Raw genomic sequence first — 27,892 nt, forward strand, 5'->3', positions numbered from 1 at the left:
TATGAAGTCGGCTTTCTTAAAGTCAAGAAATTGAGTCCTAGTATGCTTGGCTGCTCCTTTCCGCTGTATAGTAAACTTCAGAAGAGCATGATCACTCGCGCCTAATGATCCTTCCACTTCTACTCCACTAACCAGGTCATCAACATTGGTTAGCACTGTTGTTAATGTTCACTCTCCTTGGGAGATACCTGCAAGAAAAGTAGGACGGATCTTCATCAGGGTGGGAGGCTGGGAGAAGAGGTGGGCACCCAAGTGAGAGCTGGGGGAGTCTGCTTTTCTATGTGTGGATAAATTATAAGATATGCACTATATAAATGTGATAAAGGGTCTTTTTAGTTACCCTTATTCTAATCTTTCCCCTCTTTTTCTTTTTTATACACTTGTGTTTTGCATTTTCTTATAAATGAGCTTGAATTTTATTGTTTAATGTGTAAAAAAACCACCTTTCATAAAATTGTTATAGCAAACATGGGCAATGCCCTTCCATATTTTCAGACAGGAACTGCTCCTGGAAGGTGAACCTGAGACCTTCTGCATGCAAAGTGGGCACTCAGATATTGAACTATGGACCTTTCCATTAGAAAGCAAAGTTGTGATTCTAGCCCCTTTGATTTGAATGAATCGTTTTGATAGGCTTGCCAGGAGAGTGGTCCATCCAGGCTGGTATGGCCTGTAGCAAATTTCCATGGTTCCAGAAAACATGTTTATCATTTCTTCCTAAGATGGTGCAAAAAGAACTTACAGCATGAATTATCTTCTCTTCCCTGAAATTATCGCAATAACAGTCATTCCTGTTGAACCTCTGGAGGCTTACAACCATCGAGTCAATAATAAAGCAAAATACAGGACAAAACCATCTTGTGATAATAAGAAAAATGATCATGTTGAGCTACTCCATTTTATGCCTGACTATTGATCTCTCTGACCTAAACCCCCAGCTGAAATTGGTAGTTTTCAAATCAGGTTCTGCAAAGGTGCAATTGTTGTTTCAAGGGGAATATAATATCTCTCTGAGCTGCGGATGATTCGGTTGCTGCTCTTGTCCTGGCTCCTGCCTCAAGGCAGCTGCTTGATGAAAGGGACAGAGACACGATCCATGAAGCCCTTTCAACTCTACGAACACTTCCATAGGGAGGGAGATCTCATTGTGGGTGGGAATTTACCCCTGTTCAGGGCTGTGGTCAAAAACCCATCCTTTAAAGAGTATTCCAAAGAACAGGGCCATCCTGATTTAAAGTAAGTATTCAGACAGGTAGGGCTCTGAGTTGGAAACTGGGTTGCTTTCCCTGCCCCCCCCCAACTGAAATGCTGTTCATCTTTCTTGTGCAATCTGGGGACATCCTATGCTAGGGCAGGAGTGGGGTGGGATCTGCTGGGGAGGTTGAAAGGAGTAAAATATCTCTACAGCAATTTGCTGTATAGTCTCCCTCTCAATTCACCATTTCATTTAGTAAGAAATCGCTGCTTTGCATCCAATTGCTTCCTTATTGTTCAACATCACTGTTAATTTTGTGAGATTCAAATGTTTTTCTCTCTTCCCAGTTAAACCCATTTCCATGATTTTCTGGGGTTCCAATATATTATTATTATTAATTATTATTATTATTATTATTATTATTATTATTATTATTATTATTATTATTATATTTATACCCTGCCCAACTAGTTGGGATGCCCCAGCCACTCTGGGCGGCTTCCAACATACAGTGGTACCTCTGGATGCGAACGGGATCCGTTCCAGAGCCCCATTCGCATCCAGAAGCGAACGCAGCCCACGTCTACGCGTGCGCGGGTCGTGATTTGCCACTTCTGCGCATGCGCATGACATAATTTTGACCATCTGCGCATGCGCGAGCAGCAAAACCCGGAAGTAACGCGCTCCATCACTTCCAGGTCGCTGTAGCGCGCAACCCGCAAATACTTATCCCGAAGCTACTTCAACCCAAGGTATGACTGTATATCAAAACATAATATAACATCAAACATTGAAAACTTCCTGATACAGGGCTCAACTTTTCTATCGTTCCACCCATAACCATTTTACTCGCATTGCAGGCTTGTCCCCAAAAACTACCAGTACATCCTGGCCTTGCAGTTTGCTATCAAAGAGATCAACGAGGACCGGACTCTCCTCCCCAATGTCACTCTGGGTTCCCGTATCTACACAGAATGCAATTTTGCAAGCAAGACCATGGAGGCCACGCTGTCTCTGCTTTCCACGCGGAGACAAATGGTGCCTAACTACAAGTGCGACAGTCGGGACCAGCTGCTGTCCGTCATTGGAAGCCTAGATGCCACGACTTCAAGACAGATGGCATCCATCCTGGGCTCCTTCAAGATCCCGCAGGTGAGGCGAGCCACTTGCAGAAGCTATAAAGATACAAAAACCCATTCTCTGTAAACTGCTTCTGTTATAATGCCTGGATAGCTCAGCTGTTTAGAGCATGGTGCTGGGAACGCCAAGGCTGCAGGTTTGATCCCTGCATGGGGCAGCTGCATATTCCTGCCTTGCAGAGGGTTGGACTGGATGATCCTCAGGGGTCCCTTCCAACTCCACGATTCTATGACTGTGATGGTTAGTGATCAGTTTGGTCTTTTGCCTTCAAGCGCCTCATTAAGCTGTTGACAATGAATCATGATCAGATATGGTACGATTGATCCTAATGCCCACTTACCCATTCCCTCTTATCTCATTTTTAATCCATTTTTATCCCTTAGTTTCTTTCTCCAGCCCAATGAATGAATGTCCTGATTATAATCCCATTGCATATTACCGGTGGTATTATTCCACCTCTGTCTGTGAGGGAAGAGTTCTTTTTAGAAAGACAATGAAGAACTCCTGCCCCAAAATTTACTCCCCCCCCCCCATCAATTTATTGTGCATAGCCAAAGGCCTTTACAAGGCTTTCCTCTGAAATCACACAACATACCCTATAAAAGTTTACAGCATAGAAAGTTTACAGCATAAAATTTTAAAATTTTGTTGTTTAGTCGTTTAGTTGTGTCCGACTCTTCGTGACCCCATGGACCAGAGCACGCCAGGCACTTCTGTCTTCCACTGCCTCCCGCGGTTTGGTCAGACTCAGGTTGGTAGCTTCGAGAACACTGTCCCACCATCTTGTCCTCTGTCTTCCCCTTCTCCTTGTGCCCTCCATCTTTCCCAACATCAGGGCATTTTCCAGGGAGTCTTCTCTTCTCATGAGGTGGCCAAAGTATTGGAGCCTCAACTTCACGATCTGTCCTTCCAGTGAGCACTCAGGGCTGATTTCCTTAAGAATGGAGAGGTTTGATCTTCTTGCAGTCCATGGGACTCTCAAAAGTCTCCTCCAGCACCATAATTCAAAAGCATCAATTCTTCGGCGATCAGCCTTCTTTATGGTCCAGCTCTCACTTTCATACATCACTACTGGGAAAACCATGGCTTTAATTATACGGACCTTTGTTGGCAAGGTGATGTCTCTGCTTTTTAAGATGCTGTCTAGGTTTGCCATCGCCTTTCTCCCAAGGAGCAGGCGTCTTTTAATTTTGTGACTGCTGTCACCATCTGCAGTGATCATGGAGCCCAAAAAAGTAAAATCTCTCACTGCCTCCATTTCTTCCCCTTCTATTTGCCAGGAGGTGATGGGACCAGTGGCCATGATCTTCGTTTTTTTGATGTTGAGCTTCAGACCATATTTTGCGCTCTCCTCTTTCACCCTCAATAAAAGGTTCTTTAATTCCTCCTCACTTTCTGCCATCAAGGTTGTGTCATCTGCATATCTTAGGTTGTTGATATTTCTTCCAGCAATCTTATTTCATCCAGCCCAGCCTTTCGCATGATGAATTCTGCATATAAGTTAAATAAACAGGGAGACAAAATACAGCCTTGTCGTACTCCTTTCCCAATTTTGAACCAATCAGTTGTTCCATATCCAGTTCTAACTGTAGCTTCTTGTCCCACATAGAGATTTCTCAGGAGACAGATGAGGTGATCAGGCACTCCCATTTCTTTAAGAACTTGCCATAGTTTGCTGTGGTCAACACAGTCAAAGGCTTTTGCATAGTCAATGAAGCAGAAGTAGATGTCTTTCTGGAACTCTCTAGCTTTCTCCATAATCCAGTGCATGTTTGCAATTTGGTCTCTGGTTCCTCTGCCCCTTTGAAATCCAGCTTGCACTTCTGGGAGTTCTCGGTCCACATACTGCTTGAGCTTTCCTTGTAGAATTTTAAGCATAACCTTGCTAGCGTGTGAAATGAGTGCAATTGTGCGGTAGTTGGAGCATTCTTTAGCACTGCCCTTCTTTGGGATTGGGATGTAGACTGATCTTCTCCAATCCTCTGGCCACTGCTGAGTTTTCCAAACTTGCTGGCATATTGAGTGTAGCACCTTAACAGCAGCATCTTTTAAAATTTTAAATAGTTCAGCTGGAATACCATCACTTCCACTGGCCTTGTTATTTGCAGTGCTTTCTAAGGCCCATTTGACTTCACTCTCCAGGATGTCTGGCTCAAGGTCAGCAACCACACTACTTGGGGTGTATGAGACATCTATATTTTTCTGGTATAATTCCTCTGTGTATTCTTGCCACCTCTTCTTGATGTCTTCTGCTTCTGTTAGGTCCTTACCACTTTTGTCCTTTATTATGGTAATCTTTGTACGAAATGTTCCTTTCATATCTCCAATTTTCTTGAACAGATCTCTGGTTCTTCCCATTCTGTTGTTTTCCTCTATTTCTTTGCATTGCTCGTTTAAGAAGGCCTTCTTGTCTCTCCTTGCTATTTTTTGGAAATCTGCATTCAATTTCCTGTATCTTTCTCTATCTCCCTTGCATTTTGCTTGCCTTCTTTCCCCCGCTATTTGTAAGGCCTCATTGGACAGCCACTTTGCTTTCTTGCATTTCCTTTTCACTGGGATGGTTTTTGTTGCTGCCTCCTGTATAATGTTGTGAGCCTCCATCCATAGTTCTTCAGGCACTCTGTCCAGCAAATCTAAATCCTTAAACCTGTTCCTCACTTCCACTGTGTATTCATAAGGGATTTGATTTAGATTGTGTCTTACCGGCCCAGTGGTTTTTCCTATTTTCTTCAGTTTAAGCTTGAATTTTGCTATAAGAAGCTGATGATCTGAGCCACAGTCAGCTCCAGGTCTTGTTTTTGCTGACTGTATAGAGCTTCTCCATCTTTGGCTGCAGAGAATATAATCAATCTGATTTCGATGCTGCCCATCTGGTGATGTCCACGTGTAGAGTCATAGAATCATAGAATCATAGAATCATTGAGTTGGAAGAGACCACAAGGGCCATCGAGTCCAACCCCCTGCCAAGCAGGAAACACCATCAGAGCAATCCTGACATATGGTTGTCAAGCCTCTGCTTAAAGACCTCCAAAGAAGGAGACTCCACCACACTCCTTGGCAGCAAATTCCACTGTCGAAGAGCTCTTACTGTCAGGAAGTTCTTCCTAATGTTTAGGTGGAATCTTCTTTCTTGTAGTTTGGATCCATTGCTCCGTGTCCGCTTCTCTGGAGCAGCAGAAAACAACCTTTCTCCCTCCTCTATGTGACATCCTTTTATATATTTGAACATGGCTATCATATCACCCCTTAACCTCCTCTTCTCCAGGCTAAACATGCCCAGCTCCCTTAGCCGTTCCTCATAAGGCATCGTTTCCAGGCCTTTGACCATTTTGGTTGCCCTCCTCTGGACACGTTCCAGTTTGTCAGTGTCCTTCTTGAACTGTGGTGCCCAGAACTGGACACAGTACTCCAGGTGAGGTCTGACCAGAGCAGAATACAGTGGCACTATTACTTCCCTTGATCTAGATGCTATACTCCTATTGATGCGGCCCAGAATTGCATTGGCTTTTTTAGCTGCCGCGTCACACTGTTGGCTCATGTCAAGTTTGTGGTCAACCAAGACTCCTAGATCCTTTTCACATGTACTGCTCTCAAGCCAGGTGTCACCCATCTTGTATTTGTGCCTCTCGGTTTTTTTGCCCAAGTGCAATACTTTACATTTCTCCCTGTTAAAATTCATCTTGTTTGTTTTGGCCCAGTTCTCTAATCTGTCAAGGTCATTTTGAAGTGTGATCCTGTCCTCTGGCGTGTTAGCCACCCCTCCCAGTTTGGTGTCATCTGCAAATTTGATCAGGATGCCCTTGAGTCCATCATCCAAGTCGTTGATAAAGATGTTGAATAAGACCGGGCCCAAGACAGAACCCTGTGGCACCCCACTAGTCACTCTTCTCCAGGATGAAGAGGAACCATTGATGAGCACCCTTTGGGTTCGGTCAGTCAGCCAGTTACAAATCCACTGAGTGGTAGCATAGTCAAGACCGCATTTTACCAGCTTCTTTACAAGAATATCATGGGGCACCTTGTCAAATGCCTTGCTGAAATCAAGGTAGGCTACATCCACTGCGTTCCCTTCATCTACCAGGCTTGTAATTCTGTCAAAAACGAGATCAGGTTAGTCTGACATGACTTATTTTTCAGAAATCCATGCTGACTATTGGTGATCACAGCATTCCTTTCTAGGTGCTCACAGACTGTTTGCTTAATGATCTGCTCCAGAATCTTCCCTGCTATTGATGTCAGACTGACTGGGCGGTAATTATTTGGGTCCTCTCTTTTCCCCTTTTTGAAAATAGGGACAACATTTGCCCTCTTCCAGTCTGCCGGGACTTCGCCTATTCTCCAGGAATTCTCAAAGATGACTGCCAGTGGTTCTGAGATCACATTTGCCAGTTCTTTTAATACTCTTGGATGCAGTTCATCTGGCCCTGGAGACTTGAATACATCTGAACTAGCCAAGTATTCTTGTACTATCTCCTTAGTTATTCTGGGCTGTGTTTCCTCTGCTGAATCATTTGCTTCAAATTCTTCAGGTCGGGCATTGTTTTCTTTATCGGAGAAGATGAGGCAAAGAAGGCATTGAGGAGTTCAGCCCTTTCTGTGTCCCCTGTTTGCATTTCACCATCTTCTCCTCTGAGTGACCCCACTGTTTCTTTCTTCTTCCTTTTGCTACAAACATACCCATAAAAGCCTTTTTTGTTGCTTTTAACTTCTCTAGCAAGCCTGAGTTCATTCTGTGCTTTAGCTTTTCTGACTTTGTGTCTACACGTGCTGGCTATTTGTTTGAATTCCTCTTTGGTGGTTTCCCCCCTTTTCCATTTTTTGTACACATCCTTTTTTAATCTTAACTCAGTTAAAAGTTCTTTAGATAGCCACCCTGGCTTCTTTAGGCACCTTCCATGTTTCCGTCTCATTGGTATTGCCTGACATTGTGCTTTTACTATCTCCCTCTTAACAAACTCCCAGCCATCATGAACTCCCTTTCCTTTTAGTATTACTGTCCAGCACTTCCTTAAGTTTTATGAAGTCGGCTTTCTTAAAGTCAAGAAATTGAGTCCTAGTATGCTTGGCTGCTCCTTTCCGCTGTATAGTAAACTTCAGAAGAGCATGATCACTCGCGCCTAATGATCCTTCCACTTCTACCCCACTAACCAGGTCATCAACAGTGGTTAGGACCAGATCTAAAATGGCTGTTCCTCTTGTTGCTTCTCCCACTTTCTGGACAATGAAGTTGTCTGCAAGGCCAGTGAGGAATCTGTTTGACCTTATGCTCTTGGCTGAGTTTGACATCCAACAAATATCCGGGTAATCCCCCATTACTACTATCTCCCTTCCTTTTGCATGCTTGGCCATCTGTTCCAGGAAGGCATCATCTATGTCCTCCGTTTGGCTTGGGGATCTATAGTAAACTCCCACAGTGAGGTCACTGTTATTCTTCTCTCCCTTAATTTTGACCCAAATGCTCTCACTTTGGCTTTGAGGTTCTAAATCTTGGATCTCTTCACAGGTATACACATCCCTGACATATAACGCCACTCCTCCTCCTTTCTTGCCTGGTCTGTTTCTCTGAAATAGATTGTATCCCCCCATTATTACATTCCAATCGTGGGACTTATCCCACCAGGTTTCAGTGATGCCTATTATGTCATATTTAGTTTGCTGTACCAAGAGCTCAAGCTCATCTTGTTTATTTCCCATGCTTTGCGCATTAGTGTACAGACATTGAAGTCCATTAATCATTCCCCCGTGACTCTTATTTAAGGATTTTTTCCTCCCACCACTAGGTCTGCGTGCTGTTTGCTCCATTTGGTCTATGACATTTGGATGATCATCTTCATCAATTGATAGACTCCTACCTTCAGGAGCACTGTCTCCCTCCCCCATATTAGTCAGTTTAAAGCCCTGCTGATGAGGTTTCTGAGATTTTTGGCAAAAACATTTCTCCCAGCCGTTGTGAGGTGAAGCCCATCGCTTGCCAGAAGTCCATCTTCAAGAAACTGCAGTCCGTGATCTAAGAATCCAAACCGTTCCTGTTTACACCATTTGCGAAGCCATCTGTTCACTTCCACTATTTTTCCCTCTCTCCCTGGGCCACGTCGTTCAACTGGGAGGACAGATGAGATGACAATTTGTGCATTTAATTGCTTCAATTTCCTGCCGAGAGCCTCGTAGTCTCTTTTGATCTTCTGGAGGCTATTGCTTGCAGTGTCATTGGTTCCCACATGAACCAAGAGGAAGGGGTATTTGTCAGTGGGTTTTATGATTCCTTGCAGTCGTTCAGTTACATCTTGGATCTTAGCCCCAGGGAGACAGCACACTTCCCGAGACATCTTGTCAGGCCCACAGATCACTGCTTCTGTTCCCCTCAGTAGGGAATCCCCTATCACCACTACACGCCTCCTCTTAGGTTTGGTCGGGGTTCTTCCGTGAGCTGTCCGCTCCAAGGTCGCCTGCACATTCCCTGAGGACTGACTTTGCTGCTCGTCTTCATATACCTGATCGACTGTAATGAGGGAGAGATCCTGAAATGGAGTCTGCTCTTCGTCTTCCATGCTAGGGGAGAGGACCTCAAAGCGATTGTGTATTTCTAAACAATCAGAGCGAACCCTGGGCCTCCTACTTCTTTGAGTCACGTTTCTCCATATATCTGGCTCCTGTGTTGGTGAACTAGCCTCCTTCTCAGGGGAGTCCCCTGTCTCCTCCTTGGTGGAGATGGTGTGCTCTGTTGCTTCCAAGAAGAGCTCCAGCTCTCTAATTCTTTGGAGCGTAGCTACACGTTCCTCCAGTTGCTGGACTTTGTCTTTTAAGAGGGTAATCAACATGCAATTGCTGCAGGTAAAGCTGCCTGCAACCTTTGGCAAGATGGCAAACATTGCGCAGGAACCGCAGGCGACAGCAGCTGTTCCCTCCCCCTCCATCTTGAGAACGTGTCGTTGGGGGTGTCTACAACGGTCCTCTATCATGAAAAGCGTGAAGACAGGACAAATAACTCCCCCCACAAAAAAACCTAGGTCTCCCCCAACAAACGTTTGAGACTAGCTCCCCTAAATCTAAAAGATGGATCAAACTGGATCAAGCTCCTCCCACAGCTAATCACCTGCCTCAACAGAAACCCTGCCCCCTCTGACCTTTGCACAGGGAGAGCAGCCAATCAGCCACAAAGGAAACACACACACACAAGAAAACCCTTTTTGCTCCTTCTTCAACTACTGCCCTGCAAGCTCAGTCGTCTCTTGTGTTGTTAGAAAAGCGTGTTTGTGATGACCAGCTTGTTCTCTTGACAGAACTCTCTTAGCCTTTGCCCTGCTTCGTTTTGCTCTCCAAGGCCAAACTTGCCAGTTGTTCCTTTTATCTCTTGACTCCCTGCTTTAGCATTCCAATCCCCTATAATGAGAAGAACATCCTTCTCTGGTGTCATTTCTATAAGGTGTTGTAAGTCTTCATAGAATTGGTCAATTTCAGTTTCTTCAGCACCAGTGGTTGGTGCATAAACTTGGATTACTGTTATGTTAAAAGGTCTGCCTTAGATTCGTATCGAGATCATTCTATCATTTTTGAGATTGCATCCCAGTACAGCTTTGCCACTCTTTTGTTGACTATGAGGGCCACTCCATTTCTTTTGCGGGTTTCTTGCCCACAATATGATGGTCATCCGAACTGAATTCACCCATTCCCGTCCATTTTAGCTCACTGATGCCCAGGATGTCAATATTTATTCTTGCCATCTCATTTTTGACCACATCCAACTTACCCAGGTTCATGGTTCTTACATTCCAGGTTCCTATGCAATATTTTTCTTTACAGCATTGGACTTTCCTTTCGCTTCCAGGCATATCCGCAACTGAGCGTCCTTTCGGCTTTAGCCCAGCCGCTTCATCAGCTCTGGATCTACTTGTCCTCCGCTCTTCCCCAGTAGCATGTTGGACGCCTTCCGACCTGAGGGGCTCATCTTCCAGCGTCATAACTTTTATATGCCTGTTGTCTTTGTCCATGGAGTTTTCTTGGCAGGGATACTGGAGTGGCTTGCCGGTTCCTCCTCCAGGTGGATCACGTTTGGTCAAAACTCTCCACTATGACCTGTTCATCTTGGGTGCCCTGCTCGGCATAGTTCATAGCTACTCTGAGTTCTTCAAGCCCCTTCGCCATAGCAAGGCAGTGATCCATGAAGGGATTTTAAAATTAGAGAGCATTAATATATCTTGAACAGAGCTTTTAGCTGCCAGAGCAAATTTGGCTACAGTTGACAAAATTTACTCACCTGTTGCAGTTTCCTAAACTACCATGTTGACCCAGATAATAGTTTCATTCAAACTTTAGACACATGCAGGAGGGGGAAATGACAGAGTGAAAAATATTGAAGCATTATGTTCAATAAAAATTATATGGGGGGGGGGGTATAATTGCATTATGCAAAGTCCAGGGAATCCAGAGTCCTGCATTCTCAAAAGGACAACGTTCAGTCGGTGCTGAAAGTGAATTTTGGGAGACAGTCTGAACTTTAAAGATGGCATTTTGCTCAGGCTTCATTGGAAACTGCAAGTAACTCCTTGAAAGCCCTGTTTTTATGATGAACTTCTTATAGATCTTCCGTGGATGACTTAAAAAAATTACAGCCAAATGAAATTGTGGGGAGCATTTGAGATAAAAGCAGCAGAAATGACAAAATAATTGCAATAGGGATGCTTGTAATGTTTAATGTTTTTATATATGTTGGAAGCTGCCCAGTCAGATGGGCGGGGAAGAAGAAGAATGCGAAGAAGAAGGAGGAGGAAGAGGAGGAGGAGGAGGGGGAGAAGAAGAAGAAGAAGAAGGAGAAGAAACTTTTTGTAATGGATAAAGATTGAATGCAGTAGAAAAGGTTTGAGTAAAGACACTGTGGAGGTGCTGCTTCAGGTGAAAATGTTCCAAAAATGTAATAAAAATTTGTGTGTATAGTTTTGATGGAGGACGGGGTGGCAGGAACTGAGGGGCCTAGAAGGCATCACGGAACGTTCACATTATGTCTCAATGGTCACTTTCTTTTTTTTTCTTCTTTTTTTTTAAAATAATTTTTATTAAGGTTTTAGACAACAAAGAAAGAGGAAAAAAACATACACAATACATATAACAACAACACACACAAAAAGCAACACAAAATTCAACAATAAAGAAAAACAAAAAACATAACAATTAAAAACAATATCTCTTTTCCATTTCCATTTTTAAATTACTTATTTTCTGGACTTCCTCATACCTCCCTCTTTTGTATTCCAATCCAAATTATTTGTCCAGCAGTTTCTTTTCCACTTTTTTAATCCCAATCTTTAGTTTAATAAAATATTAAAATATATAACTTCAACTTCTTTAAACCTAATCCTTGGTCTTTGTATCATATAACGTTAAAATTTTCCCTCTTAGTATCAAATTTCCATTTCTTTAAACATCTTTAATCTTAATCTTTAATCTTAGTCTATCATTAACTTTAACCTGTACAGCTGGAAACCACTTATTTTCAATCCAACATCACTCTAACATTCCTTAATTTTGCAGTGTTTCTGAAGATAGTCTTTGAATTTCTTCCAATCTTCCTCCATCGACTCTTCTCCCTGGTCACGGATTCTACCAGTCATTTCCGCCAATTCCATATAGTCCATAAGTTTCATCTGCCATTCCTCCAGCGTGGGAGGTTCTTGTGTCTTCCAGTACTTTGCGATGAGTATTCTTGCTGCTGTTGTTGCATACATAAAGAAAGTTCTATCCTTTTTTAACACCATTTGGCCGACTATGCCCAGGAGGAAGGCCTCTGGTTTCTTAGGGAAGGTATACTTAAATACCTTTTTTAATTCATTATATATCATTTACCAGAAAGCCTTAATCTTTGGGCACATCCACCAAAGCTGAAAAAAATGTACCTTCAGTTTCTTTACATTTCCAACATTTATTATCGGGCAAATGATAGATTTTCGCAAGCTTGACTGGGGTTATGTACCACCTGTATATCATTTTCATAATATTCTCTCTTAAGGCATTACATGCCATAAATTTCATACCTGTGGTCCATAACTGTTCCCAGTCAGCAAACATAATATTATGTCCAACATCTTGTGCCCATTTAATCATAGCCGATTTTACCGTTTCATCCTGAGTATTCCGTTTCAGCAGCAAGTTGTACATTCTTGACAAATTCTTAGTTTTGGGTTCTAACAATTCTATTTCCAATTTGGATCTTTCCACCTGGAAGCCAATTTTCCTGTCCAATTTAAATGCCTCCATTATCTGATAATAATGAAGCCAGTCTCGCACTTTGTCTTTTAGTTTTTCAAAACTCTGCAATTTCAGTCTATCTCCGTCTTGCTCTTTTCAGCTGGGTTATGGCTCCTTTAACTCTGACAAGGAAGATGAAACGGTATCCTCGTCTTTTTGCTGCATTGACCCCAACCAAGTCCTCCAGTACAGGGGTTTAGTCCAGTTACTCCTGTACTTCCACTGGAATTGGATTGGACTCCTTGCTCCGGAGGAGAGCAGTGGCGAAAACTTCATCCAGACTCTGACACCCCTCCTCACCCAGAACAATATCTGCGTGGCGTTTGCCAGAAGGGTCATTCCAGAAACGGTGGCTTTTCTGCAGCATGGAAAAATATGGATGAAACACGTTTCAGATCTTTTCAAGAGCGACGTCCAGGTGGTGATTGTCTTTTTGGACTCCAACACCTTGCGGAACCTGTTGGGTCCCATGTCCGTCATGAAAAAGCTCAACAAGATCTCAGCCAGGAAAGTTTGGGTCCTGACAGCCCAGTGGGATTTCGTCACTGAGGGGTCCCAGAAGCAATGGAAGGGGCTGAAATCTTTCCATGGGGCCCTTTCCTTCCAAATCCACTCAAAGGAAGTGCCAGGATTCGCCCAGTTTCTCTCAGAGTTGGATCCACGCCAACCACAGGCAGATGCCTTCCTCTGTCGCTGGTGGAGAGTTGTGTTTGACTGTGAGTTTCTGGGATCAGGCTTCATACCTTCACGGAGCAAGAGAAAATGCACAGGAGAGGAAAAACTAGAGGACCTGCCGGCCTTCGTGTTCTCAGTGACCATGACTGGCCACAGTTACAGCATCTACAACGCCATTCATTCCGTGGCCCACGCATTGCATGACACCATGCGCTCACCGGGAACCAACCGTGCAGTGATGGGAGGTGTCAACCGTCTTCCAAAACTCCAGCCATGGCAGGTAATGTCCTCGCGCTGTCTAGTTTGGTGACTTGATTGGAGCAGCAAGAATGTTGCAGAAGCTGCAACAGAGATGGGGAACCTCAGGTCTAGGGCTGCATGTGACCCATCTGGGTTCTCTTTCTGGTCCTCAGAACTCCTCAGTAGGGCTGGACAAGATTTAGTTTTCAACTTTGGGATATATATATATATCACAATGTCTGAAATAAGGGTGGAGCTGCTTTTAAACTTTGTGATATATCACCAGCTAAGCATTGCGATATATTGATATAGACTGTCCTCCTTAATAGTCACCCAGCTTTAAGGTGACGGGGAGAAAGTTGCAGGAAAGGACCATATTGGGACGTGTGCCCTGTGCTGTGTTTCTTGCTTTCCTTCCCCACAAGGACAAAATATGGCTGCTTCTGATCTTCATCTGGTTTTGCCCTCTCCTCGTCCCCCACCCACCCTCCCATGCGCACCCTAATTCTGGGAAAGGCAGGCTGGGGCTGCCATGCGGGGCCTTGCAGAGTAGCGGAGCTGCTTGGGTTCCCATCAATGCATGCGCTCCCACTTACATGAGCACCAAAAATGGTGCCGGAATGGGGAAATCCCAACTTACTGTAACAGAACCTCTATGTAAGGGAGTTCTACCAGGGAACTGCAGAAATAATGTGGCTGGTTGAGGGAGCAGTGGACTCAAAAAGGTCAGAAACCAGTGGATCCAAGGGAGCCAGACCAACAACCCCCCCTCCCCGTTTTCTGAGTGTCTCTTCCATTTCAGATTCTTGCCGCTTTGAGGAAGACTCGGTTTAACAACAGCGCTGGGGACGAAGTCTCCTTTTCTGAACATGGCAGGAGACCAGCTGGCTTTGATATCCTGAACTGGGCCTTCTTCCCCAATGACTCTTGTGCTGTTGTGGAAGTTGGAGGTCTGGATCCTCAGGCTCCGCCAGGCGAGGACTTCAGCATCAACCCAGACACCATTGTGTGGGATTCCCAGGTGGGGCAAAATGAGGGCATAAGGCCAAGGCCAGCACAAGAGTTGGCTCCCATCTCTCCGCAGCCATCACTACCTGCCCTTTCTTTCATGGTGGGATCAGTGGGCCCCACATCTGCACACTGCTTTGTGGGGGTGCTGTTCCCCAGACCAGATCAAACCACAGTCTCATTTAGTCTTGAAATGTGGACTACATTTGACGAAACTTGATCTGAGTTCATTTTTGCAACATTTAAAGAAACTGCAAAGTTCTGAAATGGATCTGGCACTCCCAAGCTGGTTGTCTCTCTCCATCAATAGGGAATCTCCCGTCACCTCTTCCAAGTCCTGTTTAGTTTTTGGGGTTTCTTAAAATCTATTTAATCAAAGCAAAGTGGTCTTGGTCCACAATATCCCCCTAAATGATTCAGAAAAACTGGTCCACAATATCCCCCTAAATGATTCACAGAAAAACTGTGAGCCTCAGTTTTTGTGGTTCCCTATAACCTGCAGAGGTATGGAAGAGATTTGGACCACTCAAGTAGATAAATCCCTCCAAGTCCTTTTTCACTGCAAGACAAGCATTGACCTTGTGCAGCAAAACTCAGCAATTTCGCTCTTCCCTTTCAGAAGATCCCCTTTGCCAGGTGTGTGAAGAGATGTTCTCCGGGGCAGAGCAGAAGAGTCCCAGAGGAGAAGCCGCTTTGCTGCTATGAATGCATTTCTTGCCCAGAAGGGACCTTTTCTAACCAGACAGGTATGTCAAATCTAGAAACCCCTATTGAGGTGCAGAAGTTGTTAGGAGAAGCGTGGCTTGTGGAGAGAGAGAGAAATCCTGGATGAGGAGAAGTGGAAAAATCCCCTGCAACTTGGATTTGGGTTTATGATTTTACCTGTTCACAAAGATGTCGTGAATTTTGGGCAAAAGATTCCTACATTGCAGAGGTTCGACTAGATGGCTCTTGGGGTCCCTTCCAACTCTAAAGTATGACTCTAGGATTCATCAGAATAGTTATCAATAGTTTAATAAGTTCTAAACCATTGATAATTATGAGAAACTGTTCCATATTTTCATAGCCTCTGTTTTCATAAACATATACATTTTAAAAGCGTGTTAAAATGGGGTGGGTGGGTATTGGGTTGTTCTTGTTTTTATTTTGATTATGTATTTTGTGTTTTTATATTGTGATTTTATCCTGTGAACCGCCCTAGGACCTGTGGGTATAGGGTGGTATACAAATTATTATTATTATTATTACTATTATTATTATTATTATTATTAGTGAAGGTGATGATGAGCCCAGATTAAGCACTTCACATCAAGACATGTTTCCATAGCTGTGGTTAAAGACTCAGCTAATTGGGGTTTTAATCTGACCCTGTGATCCAAAACAGAATTGTCTAACCCCCCCCCCAAGTGTGTCAGGGATCGTGCTGAGGAGGGCTGCACTAAGGAGAAATGGTGGGAGCCTCCCCCCCTCAGCTCCTGATCAGGATGCTGAATCTTCCCAGGAGCAGGGAAGTAGTATAGATTTGGAACAGTGGTTTGCAGAGGGACATAGTTCAGAAGGCAGAAGCTGGGAAATACTGAATGGGGAACAGCTACTAGAAGAAGCACTGGGAGAGAGAGAGTTAACAGATTCGCTGTCTCTAGAAAGCATCCATCCGCGCAGCCCAAGGTCAAGAAGAGCTGAAAAGGAGGCAGCACAGAAAGCACAGTGGTTACGAGATCAGGTTACAAGACGCGGGAGTGACGGGGGTGACTAGGGAGGAAGTGGGTGGGATTCTTAACTGGGAGCACCTCCATCCCTAGGAAATGGATTCTTTGTTCTCTCGCTGTGATCATTAAAGTTTCTAACTGGTAAGAAGACTCCTTTTCCTTTGTTCTGCTTATCTACTGCCAAAGAGGGGAGGAAGCCAATTCCCTGATGCCTGACAGAGCGGCAACCACAGTCGAAAACACAAATGGCACATGTGATATATTTCAATAGTGTTTCCTTATGCCAGATGCCACTCAGTGTACCAGCTGCCCTGAAGACCAATGCCCAAACAAGGACGGTGACCAGTGCCTCCTGAAGAAGATCAACTTCCTTCCATACCAAGAGACTGGGGGTCTTCTTTTAGCTTCCCTTGCCCTCTTCCTCTCTCTGATCACACTTCTCATGCTGGCGACCTTCATCAAACAACGGGACACACCAATCGTCAAAGCCAACAACCGCAGCCTCACCTACGTCCTCCTCGTCTCCCTCCTGCTCTGCTTCCTCTGCTCCTTCCTCTTCATCGGTCGACCCAGGAAGGTCACTTGTCTTCTCCGACAAACTACTTTTGGCATCGTCTTCTCTGTTGCCATTTCTTCCGTCCTGGCAAAGACCATCACGGTGGTCCTGGCTTTCATGGCCACCAAGCCGGGAAACATGGCAAGAAAACTGTTGGTGAGACAACCAGCAAATTCTATTGTTCTGATCTGCCCCCTCATCCAAACTGCTATTTGTGTTGTTTGGCTGGCAACCTCTCCCCCATTTCCAAACCTGGATTTCCATTCCATAGCTGGAGAGATTGTAGTGGAATGTAATGAAGGTTCAACCACCATGTTTTATAATGTCCTGAGTTTCCTGGGTTTCCTGGCCCTCGTCAGCTTCACGGTGGCCTTCCTAGCTAGGAAGCTCCCTGATAGTTTTAATGAAGCCAAGTTTATCACCTTCAGCATGTTGGTCTTTTGCAGCGTTTGGGTCTCCTTCGTCCCAACCTACCTGAGCACCAAAGGGAAGATCATGGTGGCTGTAGAGATCTTCTCCATCTTGGCCTCTGGTGCTGGTCTTCTGGCTTGCATCTTTCTCCCCAAATGCTACATTATTCTTCTGAAGCCCAACCTCAACAGCAGAGAACATCTAATGAGGAAAACGGGAATCTAACCCACTTCAATCTTCCCTGCCAGTTAAGTTTTCACAAAATTGTAGGATTTAAAACTTATAGCAGTCAAGTACAACATTCATACAGTGGACATGTTAGGGGATGTTTTGTCCCACTCAGGAGACTTCCTGTTTCCTGCTGAGCTGGGACAGACTTGAAGAGGGTGCTGTCTGTTGTACTAGCATGGAGGAGCACACGGCCTCATGTTCTGATCAGTGTGTGTTCTCCATTGTGTATGTTGCTGTGTGTTTGGAGAAGTGACTCCTTAGTCACAATCACTTGGGACTAACTTCTTTATGGAATAGTTCTAGTTGTTATGTAACCTAAGCCTGCCTTCAGGGATGATGTCTGTGAACCTGAATGAATCTGTGAGTAAACTACTTTTATAGTAACATTAATCAGATTCTCATGTCTATTCTTTTTAAGAGGGAGTAGAAGGGATCTCACCAGGAATCTTAAGTAGTGAAGCTCCGACAAGCCAGCAACAAGCTAACCACTGTGTAATTTAAAAAGGGGGATGTTTGGAACTCTGCTAGAATATGGAACTTGCTAGCACAAGTTAGGAAGGATATGATTAAATAATATATCCTCTCCTGCCTCCCTAATCATCCCCACAAAAATGAATCACAGTTTCCTAGTTATCAGTACAAACTCTCCCGTCAAATTCTGCAGTTGGCAATGAGAGCAGGTTTGGTTACTTTCCAAAAGTCTAAGCAATTCTCTGTATTTCCCCCGAATATCCTTTTTCTCTCAATCAATAAAAACTGTGGAAAAAACAGAGAGAATTGTGCCATTCTATTCAAGTGTTGTAGTTGCTGTGTCTTCTCCCTTCCTTGGAGGTTTGCCATCTGGCATGGACGCTTTGGGGGTTGGGCTAAATGACTCTTGAGGGGCCTTCCAACCCTACAATTCTATGGTTGTCTCTCTCCCCACCATCGCTTCGTCCCCTGGGCAGTGGAGGATGCCCGTCTCTGAAAACCTAGCTGTGCCCCCTTCTCCAAAGGAATAATATATTCTGCTCCAGTGCTAGATCCCACAGAGAAAGGCTGGAGGTTGCCAGACCAGAGAGAGTTCCCAGTGAGACAGTTGCTGCAAGCGAGGTTGGGAGCCAGCAGAGGCCTTTTATCCCTCTGGGTCCAGACTAAGTCCTCCAGACTCTACCCCTGTGGGAAGGGACTTCAGAGTCTTACAGGGTCGACCCTGTCACCTGAAGATGCTCCTCCATCCCAGAGCCTCCCTTCTGGGGCAATTCCAGGCTGGTGGTGGGTAGTGGGAGGCACCTGGTTCTTCAAACTCAAGAGGTGGTCCAGGCCTTGGCCATATAGGCCCTGCGGCGGGGTGTGAGTGTGAGTGTGTGTGTGTGTGTGTGTGTGTGTGTGTGTGTCTCTGGGAAGTTCTTCCGTTTCTGAGAGGTGGCTTGAGCTGCCTCCAGAGCGGCCCTTTTAAGGACAGCTTGCAGGAGCAGCAAGTTCAAAAGTTCAGGGGAGCAGATTTCTACCTGATGGAATGCTGGGTACCAAAAATGATTATAACTGTGCAGTGTATTATTTGCGTGTGTGTGTTGGCTCAACTTAGCCCTATCGATTCGGATGCTCTCATTGGGTTCTTGTTGTTATCTTGTTGGGCTGTGTGTGTATGAAAGAGGAGCCACCCCAGGGTGAAGGCGTCCTGTTATTTGTCCCCGTGTCAGTTTCAGTCTGTTGGTTAGTTTTTGTAGTACAGCTGTTATCCATACAGTTTGGTACTAGTGGTCCATGTTCATTCCAGACCGATCCCTCTAGTGTCCAGTAGGGTTATAACTTTTTTACAACCTGCTGTTCCTGAAGCTTAGATAAACTATTGCCTAAAAACAAAGGAATGAACTATCATTTCCAATTTTTTTGAAAAAAGGTCACCCCAAAATCCACAAATCATTTTTCGTATATGTAACTGTATAATGTATTTTTTGTATAATACAGGGGGAAATTGGATTTGCAAATTTTCTAATACTTGCACAAAGTGTTATACATTGTACATCCCCTCTTATTGCTTAGAATAAATCAAGGCCTTGGTTTCTGCTTCAAGCACCATAAATTTCCCACATCAGTTTGGTTGCGTGTTGTGCGCACAGGTGGGATCTGGATGGCTCTGCTTCCCGGGCTTCTCCAATACAGTTTTAGGTAGTTTCAGACAGCTGTAAAAGTTCCAAACAGTTCCTTGAAGTTTTTAAAAGTGTTCATACTTATGAGTAGTAAGGTTATATATACAGTGATTCCAATTTTTCATTTTGGGGTGACCATTTTTCACAACTGAGAATTAGTCCATTTTTCAGTGTTTCTAAGCAAAAGTTCATCCCTTTACGATACAGGAAATCGTTTTTGTTTTTGAAGAAAAAAAGAAAGTCAAAAAGTTATCCCTCTAGTGTTCTGCCATGATGCTCCGGGCTGCTGAGAGTAGAGGGCTTGTAAAAACCTCACGGATCCGTAGAAAGGGCTTCGTGATTTGAAAACAGAGACGATGTATGTACTTTTGCAACCCCAGAAAATCTTTAATAAAAACAATTTTAAAAAAATCTGTGCAGCGTTTTTTTGTTCTTATGCATCTGGCTTTGTAATACCTTCGGCTACACAAATAAATGAGCAACGGCAATTAAGCTAAGCAGGTCCTGTAGCCATCCTGCTCAGCTTTGCACAACGTCCTCATTCTGGCCACAGGGATATGTATCCGTTCCCTTCTGAATTTGTCATTCCAAACACAGAATTAGCATTGGCTTTTGTATAACATTCTCTTTATTTCATGCCGAGCGTTTCCCCTCAAATGGCACAACACCAGAGTCCTTTGATCATTGGAAGCCAGAGCAGACTGAATATATATCTTTATATGCAAAGATAGGAACATACACCCTCTGGCGAAGCCCACCCATTCAACCCTGTAGCCCCTGTGCAGCTTGAAGGTCCCAAATCTCCATCCTGGTGCATCTTATTTACAGGCGGGGGGATGGAGAAGAGGCCAGGAGGAGCTGTCAATAGTCCTGTCTACACACTTCCGACAGGAGGACGGCTAACATGGGACGGAATATGGAGGAGAGGGCACAGTAGGGACCCAGCTGGACTCTATTCCCATCCTCCAGCCTAAGCTTTGGCCCTCTGAGCATGCACAGAGTGGCTTTTCCATGACAGGTGGAGGCAAGCAGGAGGAGGATCAAGGTCCAAAAGGAAACAATGCAGGAGGCCCTGAGAAGTGGCAAGGATGGTGGGGGCAGGTGAGCTGGAAAGAATACCAAGATATTTTGCACCTGGCAACCAGGGCACCCCTTTAGTTTCTGATAGTACATAGGTAAAGGTAAAGGTACCCCTGCCCGTACGGGCCAGTCTTGACAGACTCTAGGGTTGTGTGCTCATCTCACTCTAGAGGCCAGGAGCCAGCGCTGTCCGAAGACACTTCCGAGTCACGTGGCCAGCGTGACAAGCTGCATCTGGCGAGCCAGCGCAGCACACGGAACGCCGTTTACCTTCCCGCTAGTAAGCGGTCCCTATTTATCTACTTGAACCCAGGGGTGCTTTCGAACTGTTAGGTTGGCAGGCGCTGGGACCGAACGACGGGAGCTCACCCCGCCGCGGGGATTCGAACCGCCGACCTTTCGATCGGCAAGTCCTAGGCGCTGAGGCTTTTACTCACAGCGCCACCCGCGTCCCAGTACATGGATAGATGAGTCTAAAAAGCCCAGGACACAAATTTCCACAGCCTTCTAGCAGCTATGGTGGTTCCTTAACTAGAAGAGATGTATTTAGTGTTAACTCTGGAAGTGCTGACTCAATTCTGACCAAATGAAGCCTCCTAGAGCAAAATATACATCAGCTGCCCAGAGTGGCTGGGGCAACCAGGTCAGCTGGGCGGGGTAAAATAATAAAACTATTATTATTATTATTATTATTATTATTATTATTATTACATCTGCTTTTTCTCATCTTTGCCAATCTCAAACTCCTCCATTTCCAGGTGAAAATTGAGAATAGATATCAGGCTAGATGAGGAGGAGTAGTGGAGACGGCCACCCTAAGAGGCGCCCAGGGAGGGGGCAGAAGAAGATAGTGTGGACCCAGGTCCTTGGTGGTGGGAAACAGGAGGAGGAGGAGGAGAACTGGGAAATATTGGAGGGCAAGGAACAGGGGTGAGCTAGCAGATGCACCAGCCCTGAACAGAGACAGGAGCCAGATGTGGTAGGGAGAGTACCAGAGCCAGTTGATACGATGTCCCTTGAGAGCCTGATAGATCCCCCTCCTTCCCCTAAAAGCAGGTGTTTCCTCCATGTCAGAGAGCAGAAAACTAGACATCGACAGAAGAGTCCCTTGGCAGCCACCGTAGACAGCAGGACGGGTCTGATATGGAGAAAGCGAGCTTCTGGGGGGAGGAGCAGGCCCCCTGGGCAGCAGCTCAAGCCTTGATGGATCTCCTGTGCTTCTGTTTGATACTAATAAATGAACTGATGAAGAAGCTCCCTCATGACAGGACCCGGTTGGGGAGGTGTGTCCTCTAAAAGGACAAACAGAAGCCTCCAAGGGTCCACGTTGCCCCGTGTTGTTGGCACAACTTGGCCAGATTTTGATAACAGGACAGGAATGCCCTGCCCAAATTTCTCCAGAGGTTGCAGCTTGGCCTGGCCAGAGATCTACAAATATCTCTTTGTGGAATGAGGTTCATCCCTCCCAAAATGGGGTCCTTTCCCAAGTAAAGCTGGTCCAGGAGGCTTCAGGCCTCCAAGTGCCCAACCCTTTACACATTGGTCTCTCTGAGCAGGTGGAAATAGCTGCTCTCAAAAGCGTTGCAGACGCAGAGGTTCTCCTCAGAGGGCTCTGATGATGCCTTCTCCTCCTTGGCCATCAGGGTCTTCTCCTCGGCCGGGAAGCTGGGCACCAGAGACGTTGAGCCAAAGGCTTTCTTCTGCAGATTGGGAGAGTTCCCTGCATCCTGTGCGGACGGTTGAGAAATGGAAGGAAGCCATTGAGAAAGGATGGATCCAGATTTACACCCAAGCAAGATGAAAAGAAAGAAATGATAAAGAAAATACAAATAATGATTTAAGGCAGAAAGGCAAGGGGCAGAGTAACCTTGTTTGTTTTGCTTCTGTTTTTCTTGTAAGGGTATATGAGCAGGAATTGATCAATAGGCATCCCTAGCTAGCAGGACCAGTGGGCAGGGTTGGTGGGAACTGTAGTCCAAAAACAGCAGAAGACCCAAATTCAGGTAATGCTGCTCTAGTGGCAGAGAGCTCCACAGGACTGGAACAATGACACTAAAGGCTGCTGTCAAATGAGCCTCTCCAAACTGGAGAACGGCCAGCGATGCTCCTGCAGCTGCAGGTGATGGCGATGATCAAGCTGGAATATGAGGGTTCAGGTGGTCCCTGTTCTCTACGCTGAGTGATGGCAGCTCCGATGCACTGCCCACCATTATCAGAGTGCCCAGTTTCCCCACTGCCCTACCTTGGTGAACGGTTTCTTCAGCCCCTCTGGGGAGACCATGGCGGTCTGCTTCATGACGTCCCACCAGAGCACGCCTGGCTTCTTTGAGCTCCTTTTCGCAGGCCCTGCAGCAAAACCCAGAACCACGAGGGAGAGAGAATTTGCACACTTTAAGGCAAGGAAACATGAAGTATTGAAATCAACTTCTAAAATGGTATTCTTTTGTAGAATATTAGGGGGGAGGGACCATCATAGTTATGTCAAAATGTACGCAGGATTTGAACAATAGCAACAGATGAGAATTTGTCATTTAAAAATTTGGAATTGATGTACAGAATGGATAAAATATCAGTAATATAGAAGCTTTATAAGGGAGTAAAAGAACACCATGGAATGTGTCAACAGATATGAGAGATTTGTTCTGGTTGCATTTTAAAAGGATTGGTTAAAATTGGAAATATAATAAAAAATATTATTTAAAAATGGAATCAACTTATTTAAAAAAAAAAACAAATGAAGCAAATTAATAGGTAGCTAATGGCTCCACCCCACCAATTTACCGGTTAGGCAGCTGGCTAGAACCCCGATTACAACTGTGGTGAGCGTTCCCAAGGCACCGTAGTAGAGGTAGGAAATGGCGTAGAAGTCATCCGCAATGGCCCACCTGCAAAGGAAGTGAGATGGTGAGATCCGCAGGCAGGGGAATAATTGAGTTCTGGCTCCTAGAAGGTGTTGGCAATCTGGGAGGAGTACAGAGGAGGGTGACCAGGATGATCAAGGGTCTGGAAACCAAGCCTGATGAGGAACGGTTGAAGGAGCTGGGGATGTTTAGCCTTGAAAAGAGGAGACTGAGAGCAGACAGGAGAGCCATCTTAAGGGCTGTCACAGGGAAGATGGAGCAAGCTTGCTTTTTCCTGCTCTGGAGGGTAGGACTCGAACCCATGGCTTCAAGTTAGAAGAAAGGAGATTCTGACTAAACATCAGGAGAAACTTTCTGACAGTGAGAGCTGTTTAATGGGGAAGGGACTTCTGGGGGGAGAGGACAGTGACCCAGAAACCTCCTTGGAGGTTTTTAAGCAGAGGCTGGGGGGCCATGTCTCATGGATGCTTTAACTAAGATTTCTGCATTGCAGGGGGTTGGAACAGAGGACCCTCCAAGATCCCTCGATCCTTTTCACGTGTCCTGCAAGTGAGCCAGGTGTGCATCTGGCTCTTCCTGCCTAAGTGCAGAACCTGACATTGTCCCTGCTTGTCCCTTTCGGGTCACCTGGTTGGCCCCTGTGAGAAGAGGATGCTGGGGTCAGTTGCCCCCTTTGGCCTGGTCCAGCAGGCAGATTCCTCTCATGTTCTCATGGAACCTCCAGCTCCGCAGGCAGACAATTTGCAGGTTATGGGGGGGGGGTTGGCCACTGTGAGGACCAAATCGGCTCCCTTTGACCTGATCCAGCAAGATCTTCTTATGCCTGTTATGAAGCTTCAGCAGTACCTTGTTCCTGGGCTTGTAAGCACATTGAACAGCACCAAAGCGCATTGAGGCGCACTGTAGAATGTCCTTAGTTCTTACAGTCCATAAATGATGTTTTCCCATTACTGAATTCTACTGAATCCTCCTGAATTCTACTCTGGGCAAAGAAATGTTGTTTTGCTGTGTTTTCCTTTAGTGTTATAATAATCTTATTACTTATACCCGCTCATCTGGCTGGGCTGCCCCAGCCACTTATTTGAATTTGCACCAGAGATCAACAACCATCTCACCTGTCTGCGACTTCCGTGATGTTCCGGGGTGGCAGTGGGCCGAGCATGATGGTGGCGTTGGCTCCCTCGGAGGCGTTGTAGAGCGGGCACAAGTCTCCGTAGGATGGGAGCACCCCCATGGTGGCGGCGCTGGGCGGGTAGAGGGTGCCCCCCACAGCCACCCAGAAAGAGAGGGCGAATCCCACAAGAAGCCCAGTCAACACCCCCTGGGAAGGAAGGAGAGGTCGGGTTTTATGCTGCTGCTGCTGAGCTGAAAGTCCCACCCCCCAGCCGGGAATTTTTGCATAGGAAGGGAGATTCCCCACAGGCCTCCAGTTGGCCACTGTGAGAAGAGGATGCTGGGATACATGGGCACCCTTTGATGTGCTTATGGAACCTCCAAGTCCAGGGGCAGTCTATCTAGATTCCTGCATTGTTAGTGGTATTTTTGTGTTCTTTCGTTCCAATCCTACTGCTTTGTTGCAAGGCCCCTCCATGGCACAGCACCTTTCTTCCAACACCCTTTTATGAAGGGTGAAGGCACCCAAAAGCATCCTCTCGGGTCCTCTTTGGGACTTACCACGGTGTTGCAAGCTGGGATAAACATCCCCAGGATGAAGGCTCCCAGAAGGGGCCCACTGATGACGCCCATGACGGTGAACGAACCCTGTGCAGAAACACAAAGCGGGGCAGAGAAGGCAGGGGTAAGCATGTTGTTGTTACGAGGTTGTCAAGCTGGAAGGTGTGCAGCAGAGGAGAGCGACCAAGATGGTGAAGGGTCTGGAAGCCCAGCCTTATGAGGAAAGGTTGAAGGAGCTGGGGGTGTTCTGCCTGGAAAAGAGGAGACTGAGAGGAGAGAGGAGAACCATCTTCCAATATTTCAATGACATGGAAGAGGGAGCAAGCTTGTTTTCTCCTGCTCTGGAGGGTAGGACTCGAACCCATGGCTTCAAGTCACAAGGATGTCCTGGATGCTTTAGCTGGGATTCCTGCATTGCAGAGGGTTGGGCTGGATGACCCTCGGGGTCCCTTCCAACTCTACCATTCTATGATTCTGTTAGAGGCCTCACACCTCCTTCCCAAAGCTGGGCAACTGCTTACCAGGCGCCCAACGCAGGGCAAGCTGTCACACTGCCCTAAAACCGCCTCTGGTCAAATTTTAAAGTCAAAGGTTTTAAAGTTGGTGGCCTGTGGGAGGGAGTTCCGCAGATTAACTCTGTGAAGAATGACTTTCTCTTATCTGTCTTTAATCCTCTGCTGGCTGTCCAAGAGTCTCATGTCACGAGAGAAGAAGGAACACTTTTCTCTGTCCACTGTCTCCCCGCCACGCACAATTGTGCAAACCTCTATCGCGTCACCTCTAAGACACGAGTAGCAGCTGCAATCTGAAAGTGCCAATCAGCTCCCAGATATGCTGCTATGCAGCTCGAGTTGTTAACATATGAGATACAATGCAGAAACCGATAAGCCGTGTGTGCGCACATCTGTGAATGCAAACTTTTCCTGGTTGCTACAAAGGCGGGTGGAGTGGCCTCCTTGTTGAAACAAGATGAGACAATACTGGGCCGAGCGTGAGAATCAACTCCCTACGTCATAAAACCAGCCACCGACACACATGACTGGAAGGCAGAGGCCTGGCTGCCAGCTTCCGTGCCTCGGTGGCTCCCAGGCTGGACTACTGCAATGCACCACATATGGGGCTGCCCCTTGGAGACTGTTGGCAAGAACGCATATCAGCCTGCATTGGTCCTCAGTACATTCCCAGGGCCTGATGCAAAGGGCTGGATTTGTCCTTTTAAAAGCCTCGCAGCCCACCCTCTCAAGCTTGTTGAGGAACTACTACACCAAGCAGCGTAGTTAAGCTGGACCTTGTAGTTAACCTACGGAACTCCCTGCCACAAGAGGCCAATGACTTGGAGGACTTCGAAAGAGGCGGGGCAAATTCATGGAGGAGGAGGAGGAGGAGGCTATCAGTGGTTCCTAGACTCTACAGCTACAGATAAAAAGAAGGGTTAGGGGAACTCCCTGCAACAGGAATCATAAAAGGACCTCCTTCTGGGTTTCCTTTGGGGGCACCTGTGAGAACAGGTGCAGGATGAGATGGGCCTGATCCAGCAGCCAAGCTCTTCTTAAGGAGGACTACTGTGACAGCAGAACCTCCATGCCCAAGAGCAGTCTACCTCTGAATACTAGATGATGGGGAAACAGCAGCTGTGCTCAGATCTTGCTTGTGGGTTTCCCTTGCAGGCTGGCCACTGTGAGAACAGGAGGCTGGACTAGATGGGCTCCCTTTGGCCTCATCCAGTCAGCCAAACTCTTATGATCTTCTTATGGAACCTCCTGGTCCAGGGGCAATCTATCTCAATTCCCAGATTCCTAAGGACATTTGGCCGCTGTGAGTGCAGGATGCTGAACTGGGGTGGGGGGGGGGAGCCTTTGGCCTGATCCAGCTGCCTCTTCTTGGGTTCTTAAGTAGTTTGGCTCCCTGAAGAAAATAGTGGAGAAACGTGGCCTGCAAAATACCCTGTTGCTATCTCGAATGCAGATTGTGCTTTCAGGAAAAAACACATGAGCCAAATCCTTGTGGAAGAAAGAGAAGAAATTGAGGGAGGGGTCATAAGTGGAGACGGTTACCCTGCCAGATGGGCAGTGCATAAATAGTAAAAATAACAAAATAATAATAATAAAAAAATTATTATTACCTGCAACACCCCACCTCCCAGTAACGAAGACAGCGCTGCAACGGTGATGCACGACGTCCCATAAATCAGTGCTGGAAATGTTAAGAATAAAAGCACAATTTCCATTATTATTATTATTATTATTATTATTACTGCTAATTTTTCTCATTGGCCATTTTAGTGTTTTGGCCTTGCTGGAGACTGCTTGTTTGTTTGTTTACAATCAAGCAGTGTATAAATTTTACGAAATGAACAAATCCTCAGGAGTAGATCTGTTGAAAACAATTGGCTTAGGATGGTAGAATCATCGAGCTGGAAGGGACCCGAGGGCCATCTAGTCCCACCCCCTGCAATGCAGGAATCTTTTTACCCAATGTGGGGCTCGAACCCCCAACCCCGAAATTAAGAATCTCCTGACGGAACTATGCTTGTTCCCAAGGGGTCTCCTGGGATGCCCAGCCCAGCCTCCCCACGCTTTGGAGGATGCCCCGGCCACCTTCACTCACAGAGCCCTTTGGAGATGAGGGTCAGCTTCCGTGGGGAGAGGCTGGGCAAGTTCGGCTTGATCAGGTCCTCCACGGTGACGGCGGCCATGGCGTTGATGCTGGTGGAAGCCGTGCTGCAGAGGGAGGGAAGACGG

General features: G+C 46.0%; 2 protein-coding genes across 8 annotated transcripts in view; one reads left to right on the top strand and one right to left on the bottom strand.

The window, feature by feature from the left end:
* Positions 1-267: 267 nt before the first annotated feature.
* Positions 268-17,794, top strand: LOC308467165 (vomeronasal type-2 receptor 26-like). Of its 3 annotated transcripts, none has more exons than XM_080988599.1 (6): positions 270-1,236; positions 2,056-2,347; positions 12,675-13,529; positions 14,292-14,510; positions 15,120-15,243; positions 16,494-17,794. In XM_080988599.1, the coding sequence occupies exons 1-6, from the start codon at positions 1,022-1,024 to the stop codon at positions 17,396-17,398; spliced, it is 2,610 nt and encodes an 869-aa protein (XP_080844725.1). In that variant the 5' UTR covers positions 270-1,021; the 3' UTR covers positions 17,399-17,794. The 3 variants fall into 3 exon arrangements, with proteins under 3 accessions (XP_080844726.1, XP_080844725.1, XP_080844724.1); XM_080988598.1 differs by having other exon boundaries at positions 271-1,236; positions 15,117-15,243; XM_080988600.1 differs by lacking the exon at positions 14,292-14,510 and having other exon boundaries at positions 268-1,236; positions 15,117-15,243.
* A 2,352-nt stretch (positions 17,795-20,146) lies between these two features.
* SLC5A5 (solute carrier family 5 member 5) overlaps positions 20,147-27,892 on the bottom strand; it is a 35,771-nt gene continuing 28,025 nt past the window's right edge. For all 5 annotated transcript variants that reach the window (XM_080988610.1, XM_080988607.1, XM_080988609.1 and 2 more), the window contains 7 exons: positions 27,759-27,871; positions 27,274-27,344; positions 25,152-25,238; positions 24,593-24,798; positions 23,398-23,501; positions 22,859-22,962; positions 20,147-22,343 (listed from right to left, as the gene is read on the bottom strand). In XM_080988610.1, the coding sequence (XP_080844736.1) occupies positions 22,149-22,343; positions 22,859-22,962; positions 23,398-23,501; positions 24,593-24,798; positions 25,152-25,238; positions 27,274-27,344; positions 27,759-27,871 (880 nt within the window). In that variant the 3' untranslated portion in view covers positions 20,147-22,148. The remainder of the gene's footprint in view (positions 22,344-22,858; positions 22,963-23,397; positions 23,502-24,592; positions 24,799-25,151; positions 25,239-27,273; positions 27,345-27,758; positions 27,872-27,892) is intronic.

This window comes from Podarcis pityusensis (genome assembly GCF_964106645.2).
Source record: "Podarcis pityusensis genome assembly, chromosome: 18".
Lineage (NCBI taxonomy): Eukaryota > Metazoa > Chordata > Lepidosauria > Squamata > Lacertidae > Podarcis > Podarcis pityusensis.